This window comes from Sminthopsis crassicaudata, chromosome 1 (assembly GCF_048593235.1).
Source record: "Sminthopsis crassicaudata isolate SCR6 chromosome 1, ASM4859323v1, whole genome shotgun sequence".
NCBI lineage: Eukaryota > Metazoa > Chordata > Mammalia > Dasyuromorphia > Dasyuridae > Sminthopsis > Sminthopsis crassicaudata.
The window spans coordinates 753,361,246-753,381,781 of record NC_133617.1 but is presented as its reverse complement, the minus strand read 5'-3'; the positions used below and the strand labels follow the sequence as shown (position 1 = coordinate 753,381,781).

General features: G+C 55.8%; 1 protein-coding gene across 1 annotated transcript in view; it reads left to right on the top strand.

The window, feature by feature from the left end:
* EEPD1 (endonuclease/exonuclease/phosphatase family domain containing 1) overlaps positions 1-15,693 on the top strand; it is a 40,053-nt gene extending 24,360 nt beyond the window's left edge. The window contains exons 4-8 of the mRNA XM_074284532.1: positions 9,262-9,372; positions 10,113-10,247; positions 11,024-11,165; positions 12,653-12,847; positions 13,693-15,693. Coding sequence (XP_074140633.1) covers positions 9,262-9,372; positions 10,113-10,247; positions 11,024-11,165; positions 12,653-12,847; positions 13,693-13,895 — 786 coding nt within the window. The 3' untranslated portion in view covers positions 13,896-15,693. The remainder of the gene's footprint in view (positions 1-9,261; positions 9,373-10,112; positions 10,248-11,023; positions 11,166-12,652; positions 12,848-13,692) is intronic.
* Positions 15,694-20,536: the final 4,843 nt, after the last annotated feature.

Below are 20,536 nucleotides of genomic sequence, written 5' to 3'. Positions count from 1 at the left end.
TTCAGAGGCCTCTGGTGCTCAGGGCTCTCCACTGGCGGCTCTATTTAGGGGCAAGCTGCCTGGGGAATCTGGGCCAACTTCCTGGAAGAGGCGGCTTGGGAGCTGGTTCTTGAAGCATGGGCAAAGGAGAAGGAAGGTTTTCTGGGTGAGGAGAGCAGTGTTGTTTGTGACTGGTGAGGAAATCGCAGGAGAAAATACTTATAAAGTGCTTGGGCTGGCACACAGCTAAGTGCTTCATGCTCATTATTTATTCATTCATTTAGCCATGCATCCAGCCAGTTATTTGTTTCATTCCCTCCCTCCCTTTCCTTCCTTCCTTCCTTCTCTCCTTCCCTCCTTCCCTCCTTCTGCCTGCCCCACCCCCCAACTCCAGCACCGATGCTGCAGCCCGAGTGGGCGCCCGGGCCGCTGGCTCTGGCTCATGGCCTGATGGGGCCGAGGTGGGCCCGGGCCCCCAAGCTCCCAGCTTCTGCCCGGGGTGTCACAGCTGCTCGGGGCTCTGCTCCCCCTCCCCATGTCTGCCCATGGTCCAGCGGGAGCTCCCCCACCAGCTCGGGGTCCCAGCTGGGCCGGGCAGGGAGGCCTCTGGAGTCCCATCCCCCCTGGGCGGGGATGCCTTCCCATCTGCCCCCAAGGCCCGTTTCCCCCCCCCAGGCTCCCTTTCTGTTCCCTAAGGGAATGGGGCTACTCCTCCCCCACCCAGGCAGGATTAATTCAATCCTTTCATCTCGGATAACTGGGCCCCCTCCCTGGGAGATAATCCCTGTGTAAAAAATAGCTGGGGATATTTATAAGTGACTGACTGTGGCTGCTGGGGGGGGGGGGGGGGGGGCAGGCGGCCCAGGAGCCTGCCGCCTTCTGGGAGTTTTTTTTAAACACAGTTTATTTTTATATCAACCATGGGGGCAAAACCAGAGCTGATGAAACACAACACACAACAACAAGAATTGAGAAGGCTGAAAAGAGGCGCAGGGGAGGGGGAGGAAGCTGACTCTGGAGCTCCAGGGGTCCTGGGTGCTCTGGGTTTTGGGACTCGGCTCTGAGCACTCTGGGTTCTCTGGGCTCTGGGACTCCAGGCTCTAGGCCCTGGGTGCTTTGGGTGCTCTGGGCTCTGGGGCTCTAGGTTCTACTTGCTCTGGGACTCTAGCCTCTAGATGCTCTGGGAGCTCTGGGGCTCTAGGGGTCCTGGGTGCTCTGGGTTCTGGGACTCTAGGGGTCCTGGGTGCTCTGGGTTCTGGGACTCTAGGCTCTAGATGCTCTGGGCTCTGTGCTCACAGATACTTTGATGTCAGTAGCCCCTGGTGGCTGAACCTTGCAGATGGGCTGGGCAGAGCGGAAGGCCCCTGGAGAGCCCCTGGTTTCCTGCTGGGTGCTGGTGCAGGGGATGCTGGGTGCTGGTGTAGGGGATGCTGGGCTAAGGCCCAGAAGTTCCAGAGGTAATTCAGGCCAATCCATTCATTTGTAAATGGAGAAACTGAGAAGCTTTGAGACAGCCTTCATGTGCAGGCTGGGGGCTCTGCAAACTCCCATTGCTCACATCTCTGTCTTGACCCGGGCTCTCGGGTCAGCTGAGAATGACCGAGCCCTAAGCTGCGATTTGAACCCCGGCGCTTGCCTCCCCCCACTGTAGCCGGGGCCTTCTGCAGGCTGTTTGCAAACAGAAGCCCAGGAGGGGCTGGCCAGCTCTCACCTGTACCCAGCAGTCTCCTGGACAGCAACAGGCACCCTGATACTTCTTGATGGGTGACAATAATTAGGCACCTGTAGTTCTCTCAGCCAGTCAAGGGCTCTTGCAGGATTTTGGCTGACTGGTAGAAACGCCGCATTGGGAGAGAGCCTCGAAGGCAGTGTTCTGCTTGGCCAGGTTGAGTGCTTTCTTGATGGCCAGAAAACCATAACTCTGGTGGGATCCCGACTTATCCATCTATTCTCCAAAAGCTTCTGTAGAAATGGGAACAGAGGCCTTGGGCCAGTAATTAGGGGAGCTTTGAAGTAGAACTCAATCCCTCCCCTCCTCCCAGAACTCGGATAACCAAACTGTGAATGGTAGAAACCATCGTGGGCTATTGTGGCCCCCTGTAGCAGCACTTTGGTCTCCAGGCCAGAGGACCGAGGGATGGGAGGGATGGGAGGGATGGGATGGGTCAGCATGCATGAGTGGGAGAAAGAGCCCAGCATCCAGCTGGGGCCAATTCAGTGCTCTCTCCTCAGCCCCCCCCCCCCCCACACACACACATTAAGATGGGACAGGGAACTAAGCTGATGAATTATGAATGACCTTGCTTGGGGAGAGGCTGAGCTTTGAGATCCAGTCCCTAGGGAAACCATCACCAGAGGGAAGGGTGTCAGAAAGGGAGCAATAGGGGAAAATAAGGGTGAGGGGAAAATACTGAAATTATCAAAGATCTCGGGAAGAAGAAAACTCAGAGTCTTTGAACAGCAGATACAGCCACAGTGAAACCAGTAACACTGGAAGGAAATATGGCATAAAGGGGCACAAAGAGCAAATTAAACAAAAACCAAGGAACAATTCTCATTGAATGGGAGGAGAAGGGGAAATCTACTGGGATTAACTAGGAGGAAAAGAGGAGAAAAAGAATTAAATTCTCAAAGCAGGAAAGAAGGAACAAAATCTCAAGGGGAAGGAGTAATAAATGGACCAAAGTAAGATGGAGATTATAGGTGAGAAAGGGAAGAGGACCATCTTAAGCTTTAGCAAATGAAGAGATATAGATAACTGTGTTTACAATGAAAGATGGGGAAGGAAAGACCATTAGGGTCAAACTAAGAAAAATATAAACCTAACTAACTCATGACTTTAAATGTGAATGGATTAAACAATAAAATGAAAAAGGCAACAGATTGGATTAAAAAAACCCAAAATTTATAATCTATCACAAGAAATGTTTAAAAAACAAAGATACAGAATTACACTAAAGGGATTAAGAAATGTACTATGTATCAAATGAATCCAAAAGAAACAGGACTTGCAAACATGCCTTTTGACCAAGCAAAAAGAAACATTCCTAAAGTAAAAGGGATAAACAAGGAAATTATGTTACACTAAAAGGACCCAGAAACAACAAGCCTTATCAGTAACAAGCTTAGATGCCCCAAATGTCTTTATATCCACATTCATAAAGGAAATGTTATCTGGGCTACAAGCAGACATAGATAGAAGCACAAGAGCAATGGGAGACTGCAGTATTCCTTTCTCCGTTTTGGATGAGTTGGGGGGGAAAAAAAAAAAAAAAAAGGAAAATATGAAACTGAACAAAACGATTGGAGAAACTACAGCTAAATGATATGGTGTTTTCTAAAAGGGACTGCACAAGAATATGTGTGCGTGTATGCATATATATATATATGAATATATTTATATTTGTGTGCATATCCTAGCACAAGATTTAAATTTTGCAAATATTAGCATGCAGAAATATTGCAAATTACTGTGAAAAGGCAGAAAAGGTAACTATGTCCTGGATGGGACATAATGCCTTAAAAATACCCATTGGTTCAGGAACTACAAACAAAAGAAAGAAGATGCAAATGGAGATATAAGAATGAAATCCTAAAAAAAGGAATAGATGAAAGAACAAATCATCAAGACGATGAGTAATCGTGTGAAAGAAAAGAATAATTAATAGAACAACATGGCAAAATTTCTGGGTTGCAGCTAAAGCAGCCCTCAGAAGAAAAATCATATCTCTGTATTCATAAATTAACACAAAAGAGAAAAGATTAATGAATTGAATGTGCATTTTTTAAAATTAGAAAGCCAATAAAGAAACTTGAAATAAACAAAAAGAGGAGATATTAAATATTGCAATGGAAATAGACAAATTGGAAACAAAATCTACAAATCAATTAAAACGAAGATCAATAAAAGTAAGAGCTGGTTCTTTGAGCAGACTAATAAAATTGATAAGCCTTTGACTGATCTTAACAAAAAGCAGAGAGCAGAAAGTCAAATCAGTACAAGAGCCAGTGAGCCAGGTGAAACCCAATGCAGAAAGCTGTTTTAGAAATGAGACACCCAGAGTCCTGGAAGATGAGCCAGACTGATTGCCCTCCACTTGAGCAGATTCCTTCTCTGGGCCTCAGTTTATTTTGTGTATACATATGAAGGGGTCCCTGTCAGCTGTAAATCTCTGTTCTGTGTCTACTGACGGGAGCAGCAGAATTTGCTACGTGTGCTGTCCGGACCGAAGTTAAAATTTTAAATATCCTTAGGGCCCCGGGTCTACATTCAGTGACAAAACTTTCTGGACGTTCCAAGCCCTCAGTGGACTTTGCCAGGATATTTTGGAAAACTCTGACCTCTCCCTTTAGAACAGGTATTTCCCAATGCTGATAACAATGTTCACTGGGATGGAACATTTCCCAGCCTTCATTCAGCTAGCACAGAATCTATTCTGTGTCCTTGGGCCTCCCTGGGAGACTTCTCGGATACTCTGGGAAAAACTATATATTTTTTCTTTTTTATTGTTTTTTTTTTTTTCTGGTTATACGTGTACATTAATTTTTTTAAATGTACATTTATGAATCATATTGGGAAAGAAAAATCAGAACAAAGGGGAAAAACAATGAGAGGGAAAAAAAAAAAAAACAGAAGAGAAAGGAAAAAAAAAAAAAGTGAACCTAGCATGTGTTGATTTACATTCAGTCCCCACAGCGCTCTCTCTCTGGATGCCGAGGGTGCTTTCTATCCCGTCTATTGGGTTTGCTTTGGGTCTCTGAACCACTGAGCAGAACCGAGTCCTAGTTGAAGATCATACAGTCTTGTGTACACCATATTCCTGGTTCTGCTTGTTCCCTCGGTCTCACCTCATGTAAATCCTTCCAGCCCTTTCTAAACTTAACAATAATATTCCATTGCTTACATATACCATAACTTGTTCAGCCATTGGAAGAATAGACAAAATTTAAAGCCTTCCACCAGAGCCTCCTGAACTCGGCCCGGCCGGCTCCATGCCAGACCCTTCTGTTGTTTGCCCTGAGTGGACGTGGCTTTGGGATCTAGGGGTCACCACCCACTGGCAGCCCCCTGGAATGGCAAGGAAGGGAGTTGTAGGGGGCCCAGAGCAGGAAGTGCCCTCCAGAGGGGAAGAGCTTCCATTCTATTTATGAGCCGCTCTTCACCTAATACTTGAAATTTTGAAAAGTATGGTTATCGCACTTGATTCTGACTACAATCCTGGGATGCAGACGCTATTATCAGTGTCCCCAGTTTACAGATGAGGAAACTGAGGCAGACAGAAACAATTCTGGCATAATGGTGACTGCAATTACCAGTGTTCCCACTTTACAGATGAGGAAATTGAGGCAGCAAGAAACAATCCTGGGATGCAGTTGCTATTATCAGTGGTCCCACTTTACAGATGAGGAATCTAAGACAGGCAGAAACAAGTTTCTCGGCCTCAAGAGGCTGGATTTGGACGCTGCTCTTCCTGACTCCTGAATGCAATGCTCCGTCCATCGTGCTACTTGGTAAACAGTGAATTTCCTTTAAGTGTTTTTGCCGTTTAAAATTAGCTCACATTTCCCTGCGGAACACTGTGGAAGTGGGTGAGGACGGCTTCATAGTCCCCTGGCCTAGAAAGCTGCTAAGGCCCTCTGCTTCTGCTCCAGCTGGGAAGGGATGGGGGATGTGTACGGGGGGTGGGCCCTGACTCTTACCTTGCTGCTTTTTTGTCACAGACGAATTCCCAGCAGCCTTTGCTTAGTTTTTGACTGTTTGCAGCGGGCAGAAACCACAGGCAGAAGCAGCAGGAGCCCGGGGCTGCCGGGGCTCAAGGCAGGCTGGCCCCTCCCTGACGTGGCTCTTGGCGACCCCTGGGTTTGGGGCTTCCTGACTTTACCCAGTTTTAGTCATGGATTTTGCTCCCAGAAAGCCAGGTGGGAGAGGTCCTTATTGGTTCTACAGGGAGAACCATGTCTTGGTCCTGGTGAGCTGGGGCCCCTGCTCAAGGACTGATGCTGGAGCTCAGGGCCCTGCAGGAAGGGGGGCAAAGGACTTTGGTCCAAGGGACCCCGATACCCCGGGATGAGGTGAAAGTGAGCTCAGCCCGAACCCATCAGCTACCAGAGTCCTGGGACCGAGGTCCGCCCCCCCAGGGGGCTCTGGCCACGGAATGCTCTTTTGTGGGCTACCGCCAGGTTCGTGGGGCAGGAAAATCAGTGGGAGGCAGCCACCCGGACGCCAGCAGAAAGGAACAATCGGAGACCTGCGGTTTGCCCGCAAAGAAAAAGAGGATCAGCTGGTGAAGTGAAGGCTGCTCTGGGGGCCGCTCCCTGGCCTGTGGGCCCTGTTCCGGCGGGGGGCTGCAAGGGGAAAGCAGCTCTCTGTTTCCATGGGGGGTGTGTGTGTGTGACAGAGTGGCCCCTCCCAGGACGCCCCCTGTGGCTCCTAGCTGCTTCCCTCCACCCCCCTGTCAGGTGAGGGCCCGGCAAGCCTTTGGAAGCACTCCCCACCTGGAAGGGGGGTCCTTGTGGCATTCTGGAGAATAGAGGAGGATGGGGGGAGGGGAAACAAAAGGGAGCCTGCTGCAGGGGCGCCTTCTTCTATTTCCCTCAGAGTTTGATCTCCTCTGCATTTACAGCATCCCCAAGCAGGATTTCCTTCTCCCTTGGGCTGCCTCTCATTTCCTGGCCCCTCCAATGGGCCGGGCTGAGGCCTCAGCAGGTGACCAGAACCCCCAGCCTAGAGTCAAGAAGAGCCGAGTTCAAATCCAGCCAGAGACACTAGCTGTAAGATCTTAACTCATTTTGCCTCAGTTTCCTGATCTGTAAAATGAACTATAGAAAGAAATGGCAAATCACTGTAGCATCTTTGCCAAGAAGACCCAGATGGGGTCACGGAGTATGACAAGGCTGACAGGGACACTTCAGCTCTAGGGATAAAAACCCAAAACATCTTCAGAGAAAAGTTAACATCCTATTGGGTATAGGTGTGTGTGTGGGGGGGGTCGCAGATAAATCAATGAACAATGTTATTCTTCATCCATTGGTGGGTTCACAGTGACTGGAGTCCTCCCTGCCCCCATCTTACAGAAGGGGAAACTGAGGTCAGAGACCTCTGATGCCCAAACTAGCCCTCCATTAGGTGGAGGGGGGGCAGGGTCAGTCAATATTCCCTGTACTCCCTAGGCCAAATGTGGGGGCCCTGTCCGCCTTTTCCTGGCCAGGCCTAAAGGAGGAGGCCCCAGCCCCCACCCTCCCTTATCTGGCCTTCCCCTGGTGGGAGGAAAGCACCCTGGGAAGGAGCTGGCTCTGCAGGGGCGCTTTTAGCACAAAAGCCTCTGGGGACTTAATCCAGTGCCCCAAAGCCTGGCAAGGTTCGCACGGTGATTAGGGCAAGATCTGGACAGGGGGAGGGGAGGCCTGCCCGTTCAGCTCCCCTGCTCCCCCCTGCCCCGCTACTCTTCCTCTCTCCCCTTTTCTTCTCGGGGCCTGGAGGAGCTGAGGAGTCCCAACCCCCCTCAATGGCGACCCCCACAGAAATGGCCAGCTGTGGCGCTGAGAGGGGGGCCCAGTAGGGCAGCAGGGTGGTGGTCAGGACTGGAAGCGCTCAGAGGGAAGCCTCGGCTGCCCCTGCTTTGTCGCCCTGCCCTTGGCCCAGAGCCACGTTCTCCCCCAGTACTTGGTGACGAGCATCTTTCAGCATCACCAGGGAGCTGGGGCAGGAGAGACCAGGGGCCACATCCCACATCCGGGACTCTCTGGAGCTCAGCTTCCCTGTCCTACCACGGGATTAATGGGCCTAGCAGCCACTTCCGGCAGGTGTGAGTCAGGTGCTGGCCAGGATTAAGTCTCCCAAGAAACAGGAGCCTCGTTCTGCACCTGGGGAGTCCCATTGGGAAGGATCGGGTTTCATCCTCTTAGAGTCTGGTCTCAGATTTCCCGAGGCCTGGGCCTCAGGGGACTGGATCAGGGAAGGAGGGAGGGGGCTGTGGGGGCCTGGATCAGTGGGGGAGGGAGGGGGCTGTGGCTGGCTGTGCCACTGACCACCCCTTCTACCGGATCTTTGAACCCAAAGCATTGGCAGACTGGGGCCTTTTGTTTTTCTGACCGGAAGGCAGAGCTTTCCTTGTGGCTGGGGAGCTTGGGGGTGGGAAGGCAGCCCTTTTCTTGAATCCTCACCTTTGTCCAAGCCCCCGACTCTAAAATCACTGAGGCTGGCTTTCCCCAGGCCCCAGAAGCCACGACCTTTTGCAGGTCAGTAAGTCTGTCTGTAGCCACACAATTTCATATCAAGGGGCTGAGACTCAGCCTTTGTGTATGTTTGTGTCCTTAGTCCTTGCAGACTTGGGGGAGTCCCAGTTTTGCCTGCAAAGCCCAGATATGAGACCTTTCGGGCCCACAAGGATGAAGGGCAATTGTAGGGCAGAAGTCGGGGTTTCAGAAACGCCACTCCTCTGAGTGATGGGGGGAGGGGGAAATGAGTCATCCTTGGGGAGGAAGCTTGGTCCTTTGGGAATGGCCGGCACCCAAACAACATCCACAAGAGTGTCCCGGGAAATGGAGTGCTGGGGCCTCCAGCAAAACACCCTGCTTCTGCTCCAAGTTCCTGAGGGTACCCAGAGTCCCTGGAGATAGCACGTGAACCTTTCTCCTTGGAACTGTCACCCAGAACTGTTTCCTGGGGCCCTCACCACCATGACTGCCCAGCCAAGTCTGGGGAAAAGCTGTTGCCTGGTAAAAGCCTTGTAGATGAGGGGAGTGTCTTCAGGACATGAAGCCAGGGCCAGTGCCTTCCCCCTGCCCCTTATCCTCTCTACCCTGCCTGGAGCTTTGCTTTGTATGTATTTGCTAGCTGGACTCTTCCTCCTTAGACTGGAAGCTCCTTGAGGGCAGGCTCTGATTTTTGCCTTTTTTTTGACCCGACACACAGGCGGCACTTAATAACTGTGGGCTGACACCCCCTTTGGTTGAGCATGGGAGCAGGTGGTTCTTCCATAGCTGACGCAGGTCTGGCTTCTGTTATGGCACCAGAGGTGACTTGGGAGCCAGGACACTTGAGGTCATTGGCTGCCGGGCCATTCTGGAGCTGGGTGCCCTTGGGCGAGCACCCCTTTCCATGGCTTGCCTTCCTCTGAGGACAGCTGATAGTCGTCCTAAAACATCTATGAGCCTCAGCTGGGGCCATTGAGGTTAATGGGAGTGTCATTTCTTGAGAAATATGGACAGCTCTGCACCGGCTCTTTAAGTCTTCCATTGCCCTGTCAGATCTTTGATCAGAATCGTGTCTTCTCTTGGCAGTTTTGTACAGAGCTCAACCAGCCCACCCTGCCCAGCATCCGCAAGTGGAAGGGCCCCCATGGATCCTGGAGAGGCGCTGTCTCCGTGAAGCCCTCCAGCCCGTCCCCTCAGGTAAAGGAAGGTGCCGGGGCTAGTCTGAGGGTCCCTGGGGTCCTTGCTCTCACCAGTGTCCAGGCCATCAGGGGCCGAATTCGAATCCAGCCTCAGGCACTTACTAGCTGTGTGACTCTGGGCAAGTCATCAAGCTTCTGTTTAAGGAAGATCATAGCAGCACCGACCTCGCGTGGTGGGCTGCTACAGTATTTGTAAAGCTCTCAGTCCCGGCGGACACAAAGTAAGCACTATGGAAATGTTCGCTATGATCATTATTGTAAATGGTATAGAGATGTTAGCTACGAGACTAAGGAGTGTAAACACTATAATAGTAATTACTTCTGCTGTAAGGGTTATACCAATATTAGTGATGACAATAATGATTATGCCTATTATATGCACTATATGTAGAGTAGCAGATGATCTTTATAACAGCCCTGTGCATTATGACCCCCAATTTACAGATGGGAAAACTGAGGCCCAGGGAAGTGAAATGGCTAGTCCCAGGTCAGAAGAGCTGAGCACCCGAGTAGCCACGAAGTGACGATGAGGAGCATCGCCACCATAGCTCTGACCCGGCTTGGACGGCCTCTCCTGGGGCCTCTCGGCCTCCTGACAACCTGCACAGGAGGAGCTGCAGGTGCTCCTTATGATCCCTGCAGACTAGGGAGAAACTGAGGCTGGGGTCAGCACAGTGGGATTTGCACTCAGGGCTCTGCACTTCCTGCACCCTCTCACCACTGGCTCTTTCCTGACAGGGCGGGGCTTACCTGGGCTTCCTGTGGGACACGGCTGCTGGGGTGGAGCTGAGGGAGGCCAGCGTCCCAGAGGGCCCCCTGGCCCCCAGCAATGGCAAGCACTCGGCCCCCGCCCCCTATGTCGCGCACTTTAAGGTACCTTCGGTTGTGTGTGAGTGTGTGTGAGTGTGGGTGCGCCTGGCATGAATGGGACGTGGAAAGGATGGATCTGGGCCTGCCGGGCTCTAATTCCACTTCCAGCCGGGGCCTTTCCCTGGGTTCCTCTGGTTCCTTGCCTATAAATTTGGGGGCTGGATGTTTGTGGGCTCCCCAGCAGCCCCAGCTTATCTCCCTTGGGTGGGTGATCCTGGAAGCCTCTGGCCCCTGCTCGGAACCAAATCCAGCCCGAGGGGGCCAGAGGAAGCCCCCCTTTCTGGAGACCCTGGGTTAGGAGCCCCTGCCCCAGAGCTGCCATCCCGAGCACGGCATTTCCCAGGGTGTTGGGTGGCTGCTGGGTACTGTGGGAATTGGGCCAGAATGGGGGCAGAAGGTCTTCAGTTAAAAACCCAGCTCCCCCATGGACTCCTTGTGTGTCCGCTGTGTGCCCACTGGCTGCATCCAGTTTGGGGGACCATGGGCAGCTGCTCCCCAGGTTTGAAGTTGGGGGCAGGCACCCTCTTCCTCAGGGGGGGGGTTCCTACTGGAAGACCCCAGCCCCAGGGGCATGGCAGCTCCAGAGCAAAGGGTAGCCCCACCGTCAGCCTAGACCAGTTTCTTCCACTTGAGGGATTTCCCTGGGGCTGCCCCTCGTGTGCCCTCAGTCAGGACACCCCCCCCCCCATCTGCTTCCTCCAGGAGGCCGCAGGGCGGTGCCTTCCAACAGTGGGTGCCCCTCCAGGCTCATTTTTCTAATTGTGTTTCTTCCTGCCCAGATTGGGGCAAATGACCTCATGCTGGTGAACCTGTGTCTGGCTGTCCCAGCCTGCCCCCTGGGGGGAGAGAATCCCGGGAAGACCCCCAGCAACAGCCACAAAGCGTCACCCTTCGCCATGACCCTGCAGGACATGCTCAAAGGTAGGGCCCGGAAAGGGGCAGTGCTCCTATCACCGAGGCTGGCGGGGCCACTGGCGGAACCCGGCCTCTCCCCTAGCCCCTCGCCCGCTGAGAGCCAGACGGGCCCCTTCTGCAGCCTCCCACCTTCCTCGGCCCACGGCATCTCCCTGTGTCTGAGGAATTGCCCTGCTCTGGGAGAGGCAGGAGGGGCGCAGGCTGATTGCAGGGCGGGTACAGGAGGGGTGCAGGCTGATTATAGGAGGAGTGCTGCCATGGTGAGGTCCTGGGGCACTGCTGGACAGCTCTCCCACCCAGGCTGGTCAAGGCTTGAAGAAGCAGAGATAATTGGTGACTAGCAGGAAGGTTTATGGGGCCCCTGTCAAGGCCCTTTCTTTGGGGCTCCCCCCCACGTGCCCAGACCCCAGCCCAGCTCCAAGGACTTCAGAAAGGGAGGGGCAGACTGGTGCCCCAGGGGGCTGGGTGACCCCTCCCTGCCTTTCACTCCCAGGGAGGCAGATCCATCCCTGGAGGGTATTAGGGAGCACTGGAGATACTGTAGGCTCCTGGGAGGAGTCCTCAGATGGGAACTCCCCCCTTCCCTCTTTATTCCGAGAGGAGCCCAGGGTCCCACACAGGGTGGCTCAGGGAGCAGAGCCCAGACCTGGGCCTGGGGCCTCCAAACATTGGAGGCCGATCTCAGAGGCCGCCAAGTGGCTTCCACTCCGTACCCAGCCCACTCATACTCTCTGCTGTATGACAGCATCTCCTGAGACCCAGTCTCACTAATGGAGCCACAATTAGGGCATGGGTGGAGGATATTTTGTAGGCTATTATTTTGGGCTTATTATCATTCATCTTCTCCCACATTAAAGCCCTCAGCTCTCCGTCCTAGACAAGCAGACTGTGTTGGCTCCTCCCTGGCTCCCTGCCCGCCTGCCTCAGGTGCCCACCAGGGGCATTTGGGAGGAGAAAAGGCCTGGTGGCCAAAAGCTGCTCCGGGCTCAGCCGGGCCCCCGGTGGCACCTCCAGCCAGGAGAGTCATGGGAGACAAGGGGGGTTGCCCTGCTGGGCAGGGATGGGCTTGCTTTGCCTGGGGGCAGCGGCCCCACTGGGTGCCGCTGACCTGTCCCCGGCCCTGCTGAGCTCAGCAGCTGAAGTAATCTCTAGGAACGTCCTGGAGCCTTTTGTACCTGCAGAGAGACGTGAGGATGGCACCTCCCTCCCAGCTGCTCGGAGGTGCAAGTCAGATTGGGCCTGTCAACTTGAAAGCAGATGTTGCCTTTTAATGAGCTTTCTGCTTCTCCCTCCCTCCCTCTCGCTCCTTCTTCCTTTGTGTTTTCCTTTCTCCCATCTCTTCTTCCTCCTTTTTCTCCCTCCTTCCCTCTTCCCTCCCTCCCTCCTCCTCCTCCCCCTCCTTCCCCCCTCTCCCCTTCTTTCCCTCCCTTCCCCCTCTCCCATCTCTTCTCCCTCCTCCTCCTTTCTTTCCTCCCTGCCTCCCTTCATTCTAGGAGAAAAAGACTTTGTTATCCTGGGAGACTTTGGCCAAGGTCCAGAGAGCAGCGACTATGACATCTTGAGGAAAGAGAAATTCCAGGCCCTGGTCCCCGGCACCACCTTCACCGACATCAGCACTAAGAATCCCCAAGGCACAAAGTCCCTGGACAATGTTTGGATCAGCAAAAGCCTGAAGAAGGTTTTCACAGGTAATAAAGGCCCCTCCCCTTTTCTTGAGTTTGGAGTGGGGGGGTGGGGGCAGCTGGGGCCAAAGGGGAGGGGGGAGGTGGCCTGATTTCTTAAAAAGGCCCCAGGTTATGCTCAAGGTTGTCCTGGCCACCTTCAGAAACCAGGGACCCCCGGCTGTTCCTGGTGTGGAGGTTCTCCAGCTTCCATCTGGGTGTTCCAAAGGGCTTTTATTGGGCTATGAGCTTGGGGGCTCCGATCGGGCCACCGCTGAAGGGACCGACTGTCAGCCTGAGGCCGGATCCAGCCTGTCCCATCCTGGTTACACCTCAGACCTAGGGGGCACCTCTGCAGATGAGGCTGGGATTTGTGGTTGACCAAATCCTGTGCTTCTCTAAACAAGGAAGGAGGAAGTTGGGTGGGGCTGGATCCTCCTCTGGGAGCCTAGATCTGGTACCTAACCTTCTTTTAGATCCTCAGGGAGGTCCACTGTAGACTAGAGCCGGTCAGAATTGTCTGTAACAGGCAATGGCAAAGGGAGCGAAGTGTATTGCAACCGTCATTACAATGTTTGAAAAAACAAACTCTGCCAAGTTCACAGACGCGGGTCCAACCCATGCTCGCTTTGGGCAGTTTCACAGAATGACGGCTTGACCTCAGTTAACTATGACCGAGAGTCACTCCCGCCCCAAACTGGCCATCTAGTGCCACACCACCATTGCAGGGATAAGGAAGGGAGGCCTTGGCCTCTACTCTCCAGGAAAAAAGGCGGGTTTTGAACCCAGTGCTCCCGACTCTAGAGTCTTGGCCAGGCTCTCAGAGGCTCAAGGGCGCACCCTGACGTCCAGTTTTCCCCCCTTTCCCACAGGCCACTGGGCGGTGGTGAGAGAAGGCCTCACCAACCCCTGGATTCCGGATAACTGGTCGTGGGGTGGGGTGGCCTCCAGCCACTGCCCAGTGCTGGCCGAGTTTTACATGGACAAGGACTGGAACAAGAAAGAGATGGCCTCCCGTGGAGGCAGTGGCGTGTCCTTGGAGCAGAGCGAGTCCCACAGTAAACATGAGCGGTGATGGGCCGGACAGCGCCATGGCCACTGGAGGGGGGCGGGTCACAGACTCCCAGGAAACCCCGACTCCTCCATCCCTCCTCCTCTGTGTTGTCCAGGAATGTTCTGCAGCCTCAGCCCACACCGAAAGGGGGAATTCTTTATGGGGGACCGAGTGGCACTCCTTCTGACTGGACATTTCAGCCCCATGCAGGTGGTCCCTTGACTGCTCTGAATTGAGGTCCGGTCCTTGGGAGGCCAGCCCAGGCGATCTGCCCGGCAACGCCTGGAACGCTCAGAGTGGTCCTGCTCAGGGTGCCCACCTTCCCAGGTTTGGCCCCGACCAGGGCCAGGTTAACGAGGCGCCATCCTTGGCCCTTGGATGCCCTCTCTGACCATCACTGTTCATCCTCCACCAATCGTTAGCCCTTCTCGGCTCCCGTGGGACTAAGCTGGACATCCTGCTGACTGTGCCTGTCCCACATTTGTTCTCCTCAGTGCCAGAGCCACGATGCCGTGTGGGGTGAACTGATCTTCCTCGTTAGTGGTCCGAACCTGCCCTCTGGCCTTTGGCCTCCAGATTCCCTCCTCCCTCCTATCTGCTCTCAGCACACAACTGACCTTCTTTGTGGAAAGGTTGGAGGTCCTGGGCACTGAGCTCATGGTTCTTGCTCCCTAATGCCCCATCTCTCCCACTTCTGGATGCCCCATCTCTCCCACTCCCAGACACCCCATTTGTCCTGTTCTTCCTTTGCACCAGTTGGGGAGGAAGGCAACTTTCATCTTTGCCAAGCCCTTACTGGCTGAGCCCTGGTTCCCTGGACCATCCTGCCTTTCCTGGGCTCTGGGCCCTGGCTCCCGTGGCCACTCCTCCCATCTCATCCAGGAGCTCCATCATTTCCCAGCTCACTTTCCTGTTCATCCTGTTTCCCCTACCTGAGGGCTCCTTGTCCCTGCCCTCCCCTCAAGCCATCTCCCATAGCTCTTCTCCAGCTCAGAGACACAGCCAGCCCCTGTGGGGAGGGGCATTTCAGGGCACTTCCTTAAGCCCCTGACTTCTGACTTCTGCCCCGGGCCAGTTTCTCCCCCCTGTGACTGCCCAGGCTGTGGCCGGGCAGCATCAGCCACTCCTCAGGTCTCCCCTGCCCTCCCTCCCTCTGTGATGGCTCCTCCCCCAGTCCTGCCCCCTGGCTTGTGCCCCAGCTCTGGCCGGGCTCCCATGGACTCGTTGCTCTCACTCGCTCCTCTAGATTAAGTCTAGATGCAGGTAACTCTGGGCCTGGCCTCTGGTGAGTTCCAGACCACCTCCCCCTCGTAAGCTTCCCCTCAGACTTCTGGATTCCTGTAGAGGCTGCCCCCACCCTAGTTCAAAGCCCTCCAGCCTCTCCCTTGGTCTCCCTGCCTCTGATGTCTCCTCTCTCCAATGCTTCCCCCAGCAGCTGCCATCTTCCTTAGGGCGGGTGCGTTCTGTGTCCTGCTGCCTTCCAGCCGGCCAGCCCGCCCTCGGCACCTGGCGCTACCCTAGCCTGGGAGCCGGGCCTGGAACGCACTTCCTCCTTCTCTTCCCGACTTCCTCCGCAGCTCCATTCAGGTGCTTCCTCCTCTGGGAAGCCTTCCCTGGTCCCCCAGCCTCTCTCCCCCATTTCACATCCTCTGAAAACGGAGGTTCCCGGCGTGCCCTGTGGAGTGGATGCCCTCCGAGGCGGGCAGGGTCTCCTCTGGGTCTGGTCCCTGCGTCCAGCCCATGGTTTGCAGAAGGGGGCACTGAATAAATGCTTCTGGATTGCCTTGATTTGACTTGAAATAAACCTCAGCAGAAAGGCTGGTTGTGGTTCTGCTGGTGACATTGCTCCCGTCCCCAAGCCTGAAGCCCCAGCATGGGCGCCCAGGCCCTTGTCCCAGAGCCCCGGGTGCCCGGGGGACACCTCCCTTGCCGGGTGGCAGGCTCTCCCCGCTGCCTTCTGCTTTGGGGGTGGCTCCCGGCTTCTTTTGCTGATGTGTCCCCCCTGCCCATCTTGGCTGCGCCTTGGGCCTGCTGAGTGCCCCTGGCCCCCAGGGGCTCCCCTAACTTGGTGGGGAGGCTGTGCCCACAAGCCCAGGGAGTGGATTCAGCAGCATTTATTAAGCACCTCCAGCTGTGCCTGGCCCTGCGCTAGGGCCCTCACCAGGGAGGCAGGTCCTGCCCTCAGGGAGATTGTTTTCCCAGTAAAGGCTGGCCTCCCAGGGAGAGAACAGGTCTGGGCGCTGGAGAAGGAAGGCTGGGCTTTCTTGGGGCACAGCTGGGACATGGGGGGGCAGCCCAGGCCCTCAGAGACTCCCCACTTTGCAACCCCCCGGGGCATGGCGGGGTGGGCGGGATATCTGGGCCGCAGGAGGACTTGAGTCCGAGAGCTAACTAGCTGGGTGACCTCCCTGCCTCAATTTCTTCAAGCTAAGAATGGGTGTAAGAGACTCCAGCGGCAGGAGCGCTGGCCCTTCCCGGGCTGGCTGGCCCTTGGAGCACTCCCCTGGCCCGGCCCGTGCCCTGAGGCTCCCCCGGGGCCCTTGTTTGCTCTGAGCTCTTCCTGCCTCCCCTTCCCACAAAACAGAGGCTCCGAGGGTCCTAATTGGGAAGCTAAAAATAAAGCGGATAAGTCTGGGCGCGGGGTGCGGGCTTCGGGGGCTGGGGAGAAAGAGGGGGCGGTCGGGGGGGACTCATCCAGCTCGCCCCGGGTGGGGGCGGGGGAGACCCCAGCCCTTCCAAGCAGCCCCGGCCTGGGGCGCCTTTCCCCCAACCGATAGAAGACATTTATTAAGCGCCTACTGTGTGCCGGGCCCTGACCCTCCAGGAGCTTCCCTTCTGCCAGGGGAGACCAGCCAAAGCCGGGGGTGGGGGGGGTGGGGGGGTGGGGGGATGGGGAGGTTGGGGGGGGTGGGGGGGGGAGGGAGGGAGGGTCAGAGAAGGGGCGGGAGCCGCGCGCCCGGACCTGGCTCGGAGCCGGCCACTGGGCCACACTGCCAGGGAGCCTTCCCGCAGCGCTGGGGCCCGCCGGGCTTGCAGCGGGCCGGAGCTCCCAGGTAGAGCCGGGGCCTCCGCAGAAGCGCCGGCCTCGGGGCTCACATCTGGGAAATGGGATCGCTGCATCAGTACCAGGAGAGCAATGGGAGGAACCAGGGGAGGCTGGGGCGGGGCCGCATCGCGCGTTCTGGCTCAGGCGCGCCCCCGCGGGGGTTTGCCATTTCCTTCCGGAGTCTTCCCATTTTACAGCAGAGGAAACAGAGGCAAATAAGCGTGAAGCCTGCGCTGCGGCGCCCCCTAGTGGTGCATGTTAGTACAGCGGCGCGCCCGCGAGGGATTCAGCCCCACCCACTCACGCCCCGCGGGAGCCCCTCTGCCCCCCTGGGCGCGGGGTCCTGCCCATGGGTCCGCATCGGGTCTCAGTTTTCCCATCTATAAAATGGGGAGTACACAGTTGCTCTGGAGGCCCGATGCAGGATCTCTGCACACTTATGCTTCTGGACCGCCAGGAACCCCCGGGCCTAAGCTCCGGGGCCAAGGCTGTCCCAGCGGGCCGGCCTCCAGGGGCCAGGAAGGAGGTAGAGGCCGGAGGACAGAGCGCGGCCGCCCGCTGGCCGGACACAAATCTGGGATTCAGAGACCCGGGGCTCCCCCCACTGTGAGCTGAGGCCCTTGGTGGGGACGCTGCCTCTGAGCCGCCCCGAGCCTTCTCTTTGAAGGCATCAAGGCTGGAGGCCGGAGGAGGCTGGAGGCTCCTCTCGGTAAAGGACCAAAAGCTCTACGTCAAAACCAGGCCGGGCGGACCGATCCTGGAGGCTCCCTGGGCTGGCTTTCAAGGCCCCGGCATCTCAGGCTGAGCCAAGGCTGGGGAGGTCGTAGGGACGGGGCCTGAGACCCCCCTCCCCCCCCCCCCCAGGGAACTGCCGGCGGACTTGCCGTTCCCGCCCCCGCCTCCTCACTCCTGGCCCCGTATTCTCTCGCCCTCGCCCCTCTTGATAAGTGGGGATCCGACCGCCGACAGCCTCCGGCCTCCCTCTGATTCCAGGCGGTGCCCATTGGCTCACAGGGGAAAGACGGGCTTTGGGGGGAAGTGTGCGCTTTATGCTAAACTCTCCTCGGATTTCTGAGTTCCAGGTTCTCCCTTCCACCCCTCGGGCCCCCGGAGAAGGAAAGCAAACCGCCATTATTGGGGGAAACCATACAAAACATCTCCACATCGGCCGGATCCTAAAACAATTTATGCCAGAAAATGATGCTTCCGGCAGTGGCAGAGCTCCTCCGCCCTCTCTGGAGGGGAAGCGCGTTTTTCCTTCAGGAATCCTTTGGAATTGTCTTGGATAATTACAGTGATCAGAACTGCCAAGCTTTCCGCGGTGGCTCATCGCTACAACAGCCTCGGTGCCGTCCCAGAAACAACAAAACAAAATTAAAAGAATGGAAAAAAAAGAAGAAAAGTGAAATATTTCACTGGCAAAGGGATCAGGTGAGAGGATTCAGGAATCAGGGGACAGTAACAGATTCCGAGGAAAAATGGCATCCATCTCCAGAGAAAGACATGGGGGACCACAGCTCCGGGGGAGTGGGACGGGCTCACCCACAAAATGGAAGCGGAGAGCAGGATGGAATGGAGAGCAGAATCCACTCATCTGTGGTGTATGTGCAGCACCCTTGGGACACAGTCAGGATAAAGGCCAGGAATGAAGTCCATCATGCTTCAGCTGACATGAAGAGGGCCGGCACGGTAACCACAATCGGCCTACTTAAAAGAGATCATCAGGAAAATGACAGTTTTCTAAAAGTTCCCGTAGACAATGAAAAAAAATATGGCAAGTTTCTCTGATCAAGATCTCATTTCTCAAATATAAAAAAGGACGATTGACATTTAAAAGCTCCAACCAAGAAATCATTCCAGCCGTTTTCCATCCCTCAAAGCCACCATGGAGTTTTATCAGCTTTGCGGAACAGGAATCCAGCCTCGTCAGTGAAGAATTTGGGAGCCCTGAAAGATTCTGGAGGGATGGAAGGAGGAGGAGGAGAAGGAGGCCCAGAGGACTGGAAGGGGCCCAGACCCTGGGCTGCCTTGGAAAGAGGAAGAAGTGGAGAAGGAAAGAAGCAGCTATGGTAGAGAAGGGAAAGCCTCCCTGGCTGGGCAGGCAGAGACCCCCGGAGCTCCCAGCGCAAAGAGGCTGCAAGCTGGGCTGGCTGGCCCACATTCAGCTGCTGGACAGAAGCCGGCCCCTCATTCCCACCCAGGGCCTGCCCAGAAGCCAAGACTGCCCCTTTTCCCTTTGGCGTCTCCTTTCCCAGAAGGGGTCCTGCCTGCAAGGGGACCCTTGGCTGCTCTTAGCCAGGCCGGCTCTCATCCCCTATTCTAGAAATATCCAGAGACCTCTAAAAAAATAAATAGCCAAAGGCTAGGATAAGATTAGAGGGTAGAGCTGGAAGGAGTCCCAGAGATCACTGAAGTCAGCCTTCCCCTTTCACAGGGAGGAAACTGAGGCATGAAAAGATCAAGAAATGTACTCATGGTTCCCCAGCCTTGTCATGAGATGCCCTCCCTATGCACTGCCTCCTTAGGTGGGAAGCCTCTCTCCAGCTGGGGATGACAGGGACTGACTGTGAAAGGCCCCGGCACCCCAGAGGCAGGGCTCAGAATCAGACCCCCCCCATCATCTCAGGGGCCTGTGTGAGCCTCAGCATACTGCGGGTGAATGTCTCAGCACACGTGGGCGTGAACCCTGGGCCTGTGTGATCCCCTCAGCACACAGTAGGGATGAGCCCTGGGCCTGTGTGATCCCCTCAGCACACAGTAGGGATGAGCCCTGGGCCTGTGTGATCCCCTCAGCACACAGTAGGGATGAGCCCTGGGCCTGTGTGATCCCCTCAGCACACAGTAGGGATGAGCCCTGGGCCTGTGTGATCCTGTGTGATCCCCTCAGTATACAGCCGGAGTGAGCTCCTCACTCTGGGGAGGGGCCCAGATTACGCCCCACACACCAAAGGCTAAGGCGGGGACAGCCGCCTCCCTCAGCCCTCTCCTGGCACTGCCCCTTCGCCCTCTGTCTGTAGCTTCTGCGCCTGTCTCTGGGTCCCCCAAGGTCAGGGGCTGGGGAAGGCTACAGCCAACCTGGAGCGCAAATCTCTTCCCCTCAGAACCACCAAAACTGGTTCCCTCCTCTCAGCCAAGGGTTGGGACCTGGACCAGAAAGTCCAAAGAGGTCAGAACCCATGGCCTTTGCCCCCTCAGCACCCGCCCCAAACGTCTGGGCTTTGGACAGTGGAAAGGGAGCATCTCAAAGGTGAAGAAAGGGGGCCCCCTGCTTGCTCTCTAAGGGGGCTCAGGGCTATGGGCGCCTTCCTCTGAGAACCCCAGGTCAAGGGAAATGAGATTGTCACTGTCACAAACCGCTTCCCCGGCCCTTGGAAGCCAGACTCACCTTCCATTCAAGCACCTGTCTCTCTGCTCACAGCCTCAGCTGCTACATCCACAGCCTTCCTGCCTGAATTATCCCTCCTCCCAAGCCCCCTCCGGCTAACCAAAATAGCCACAGACAGAGGGCGAAGGGGCAGTGCCAGGAGAGGGCCGAGGGAGGTGGCTGTCCCCGCCTTAGCCTTTAGTGTGTCGGGCGTAACCCTAAATGCTCGTCTCCCGACTTGTCAGCTCCCTC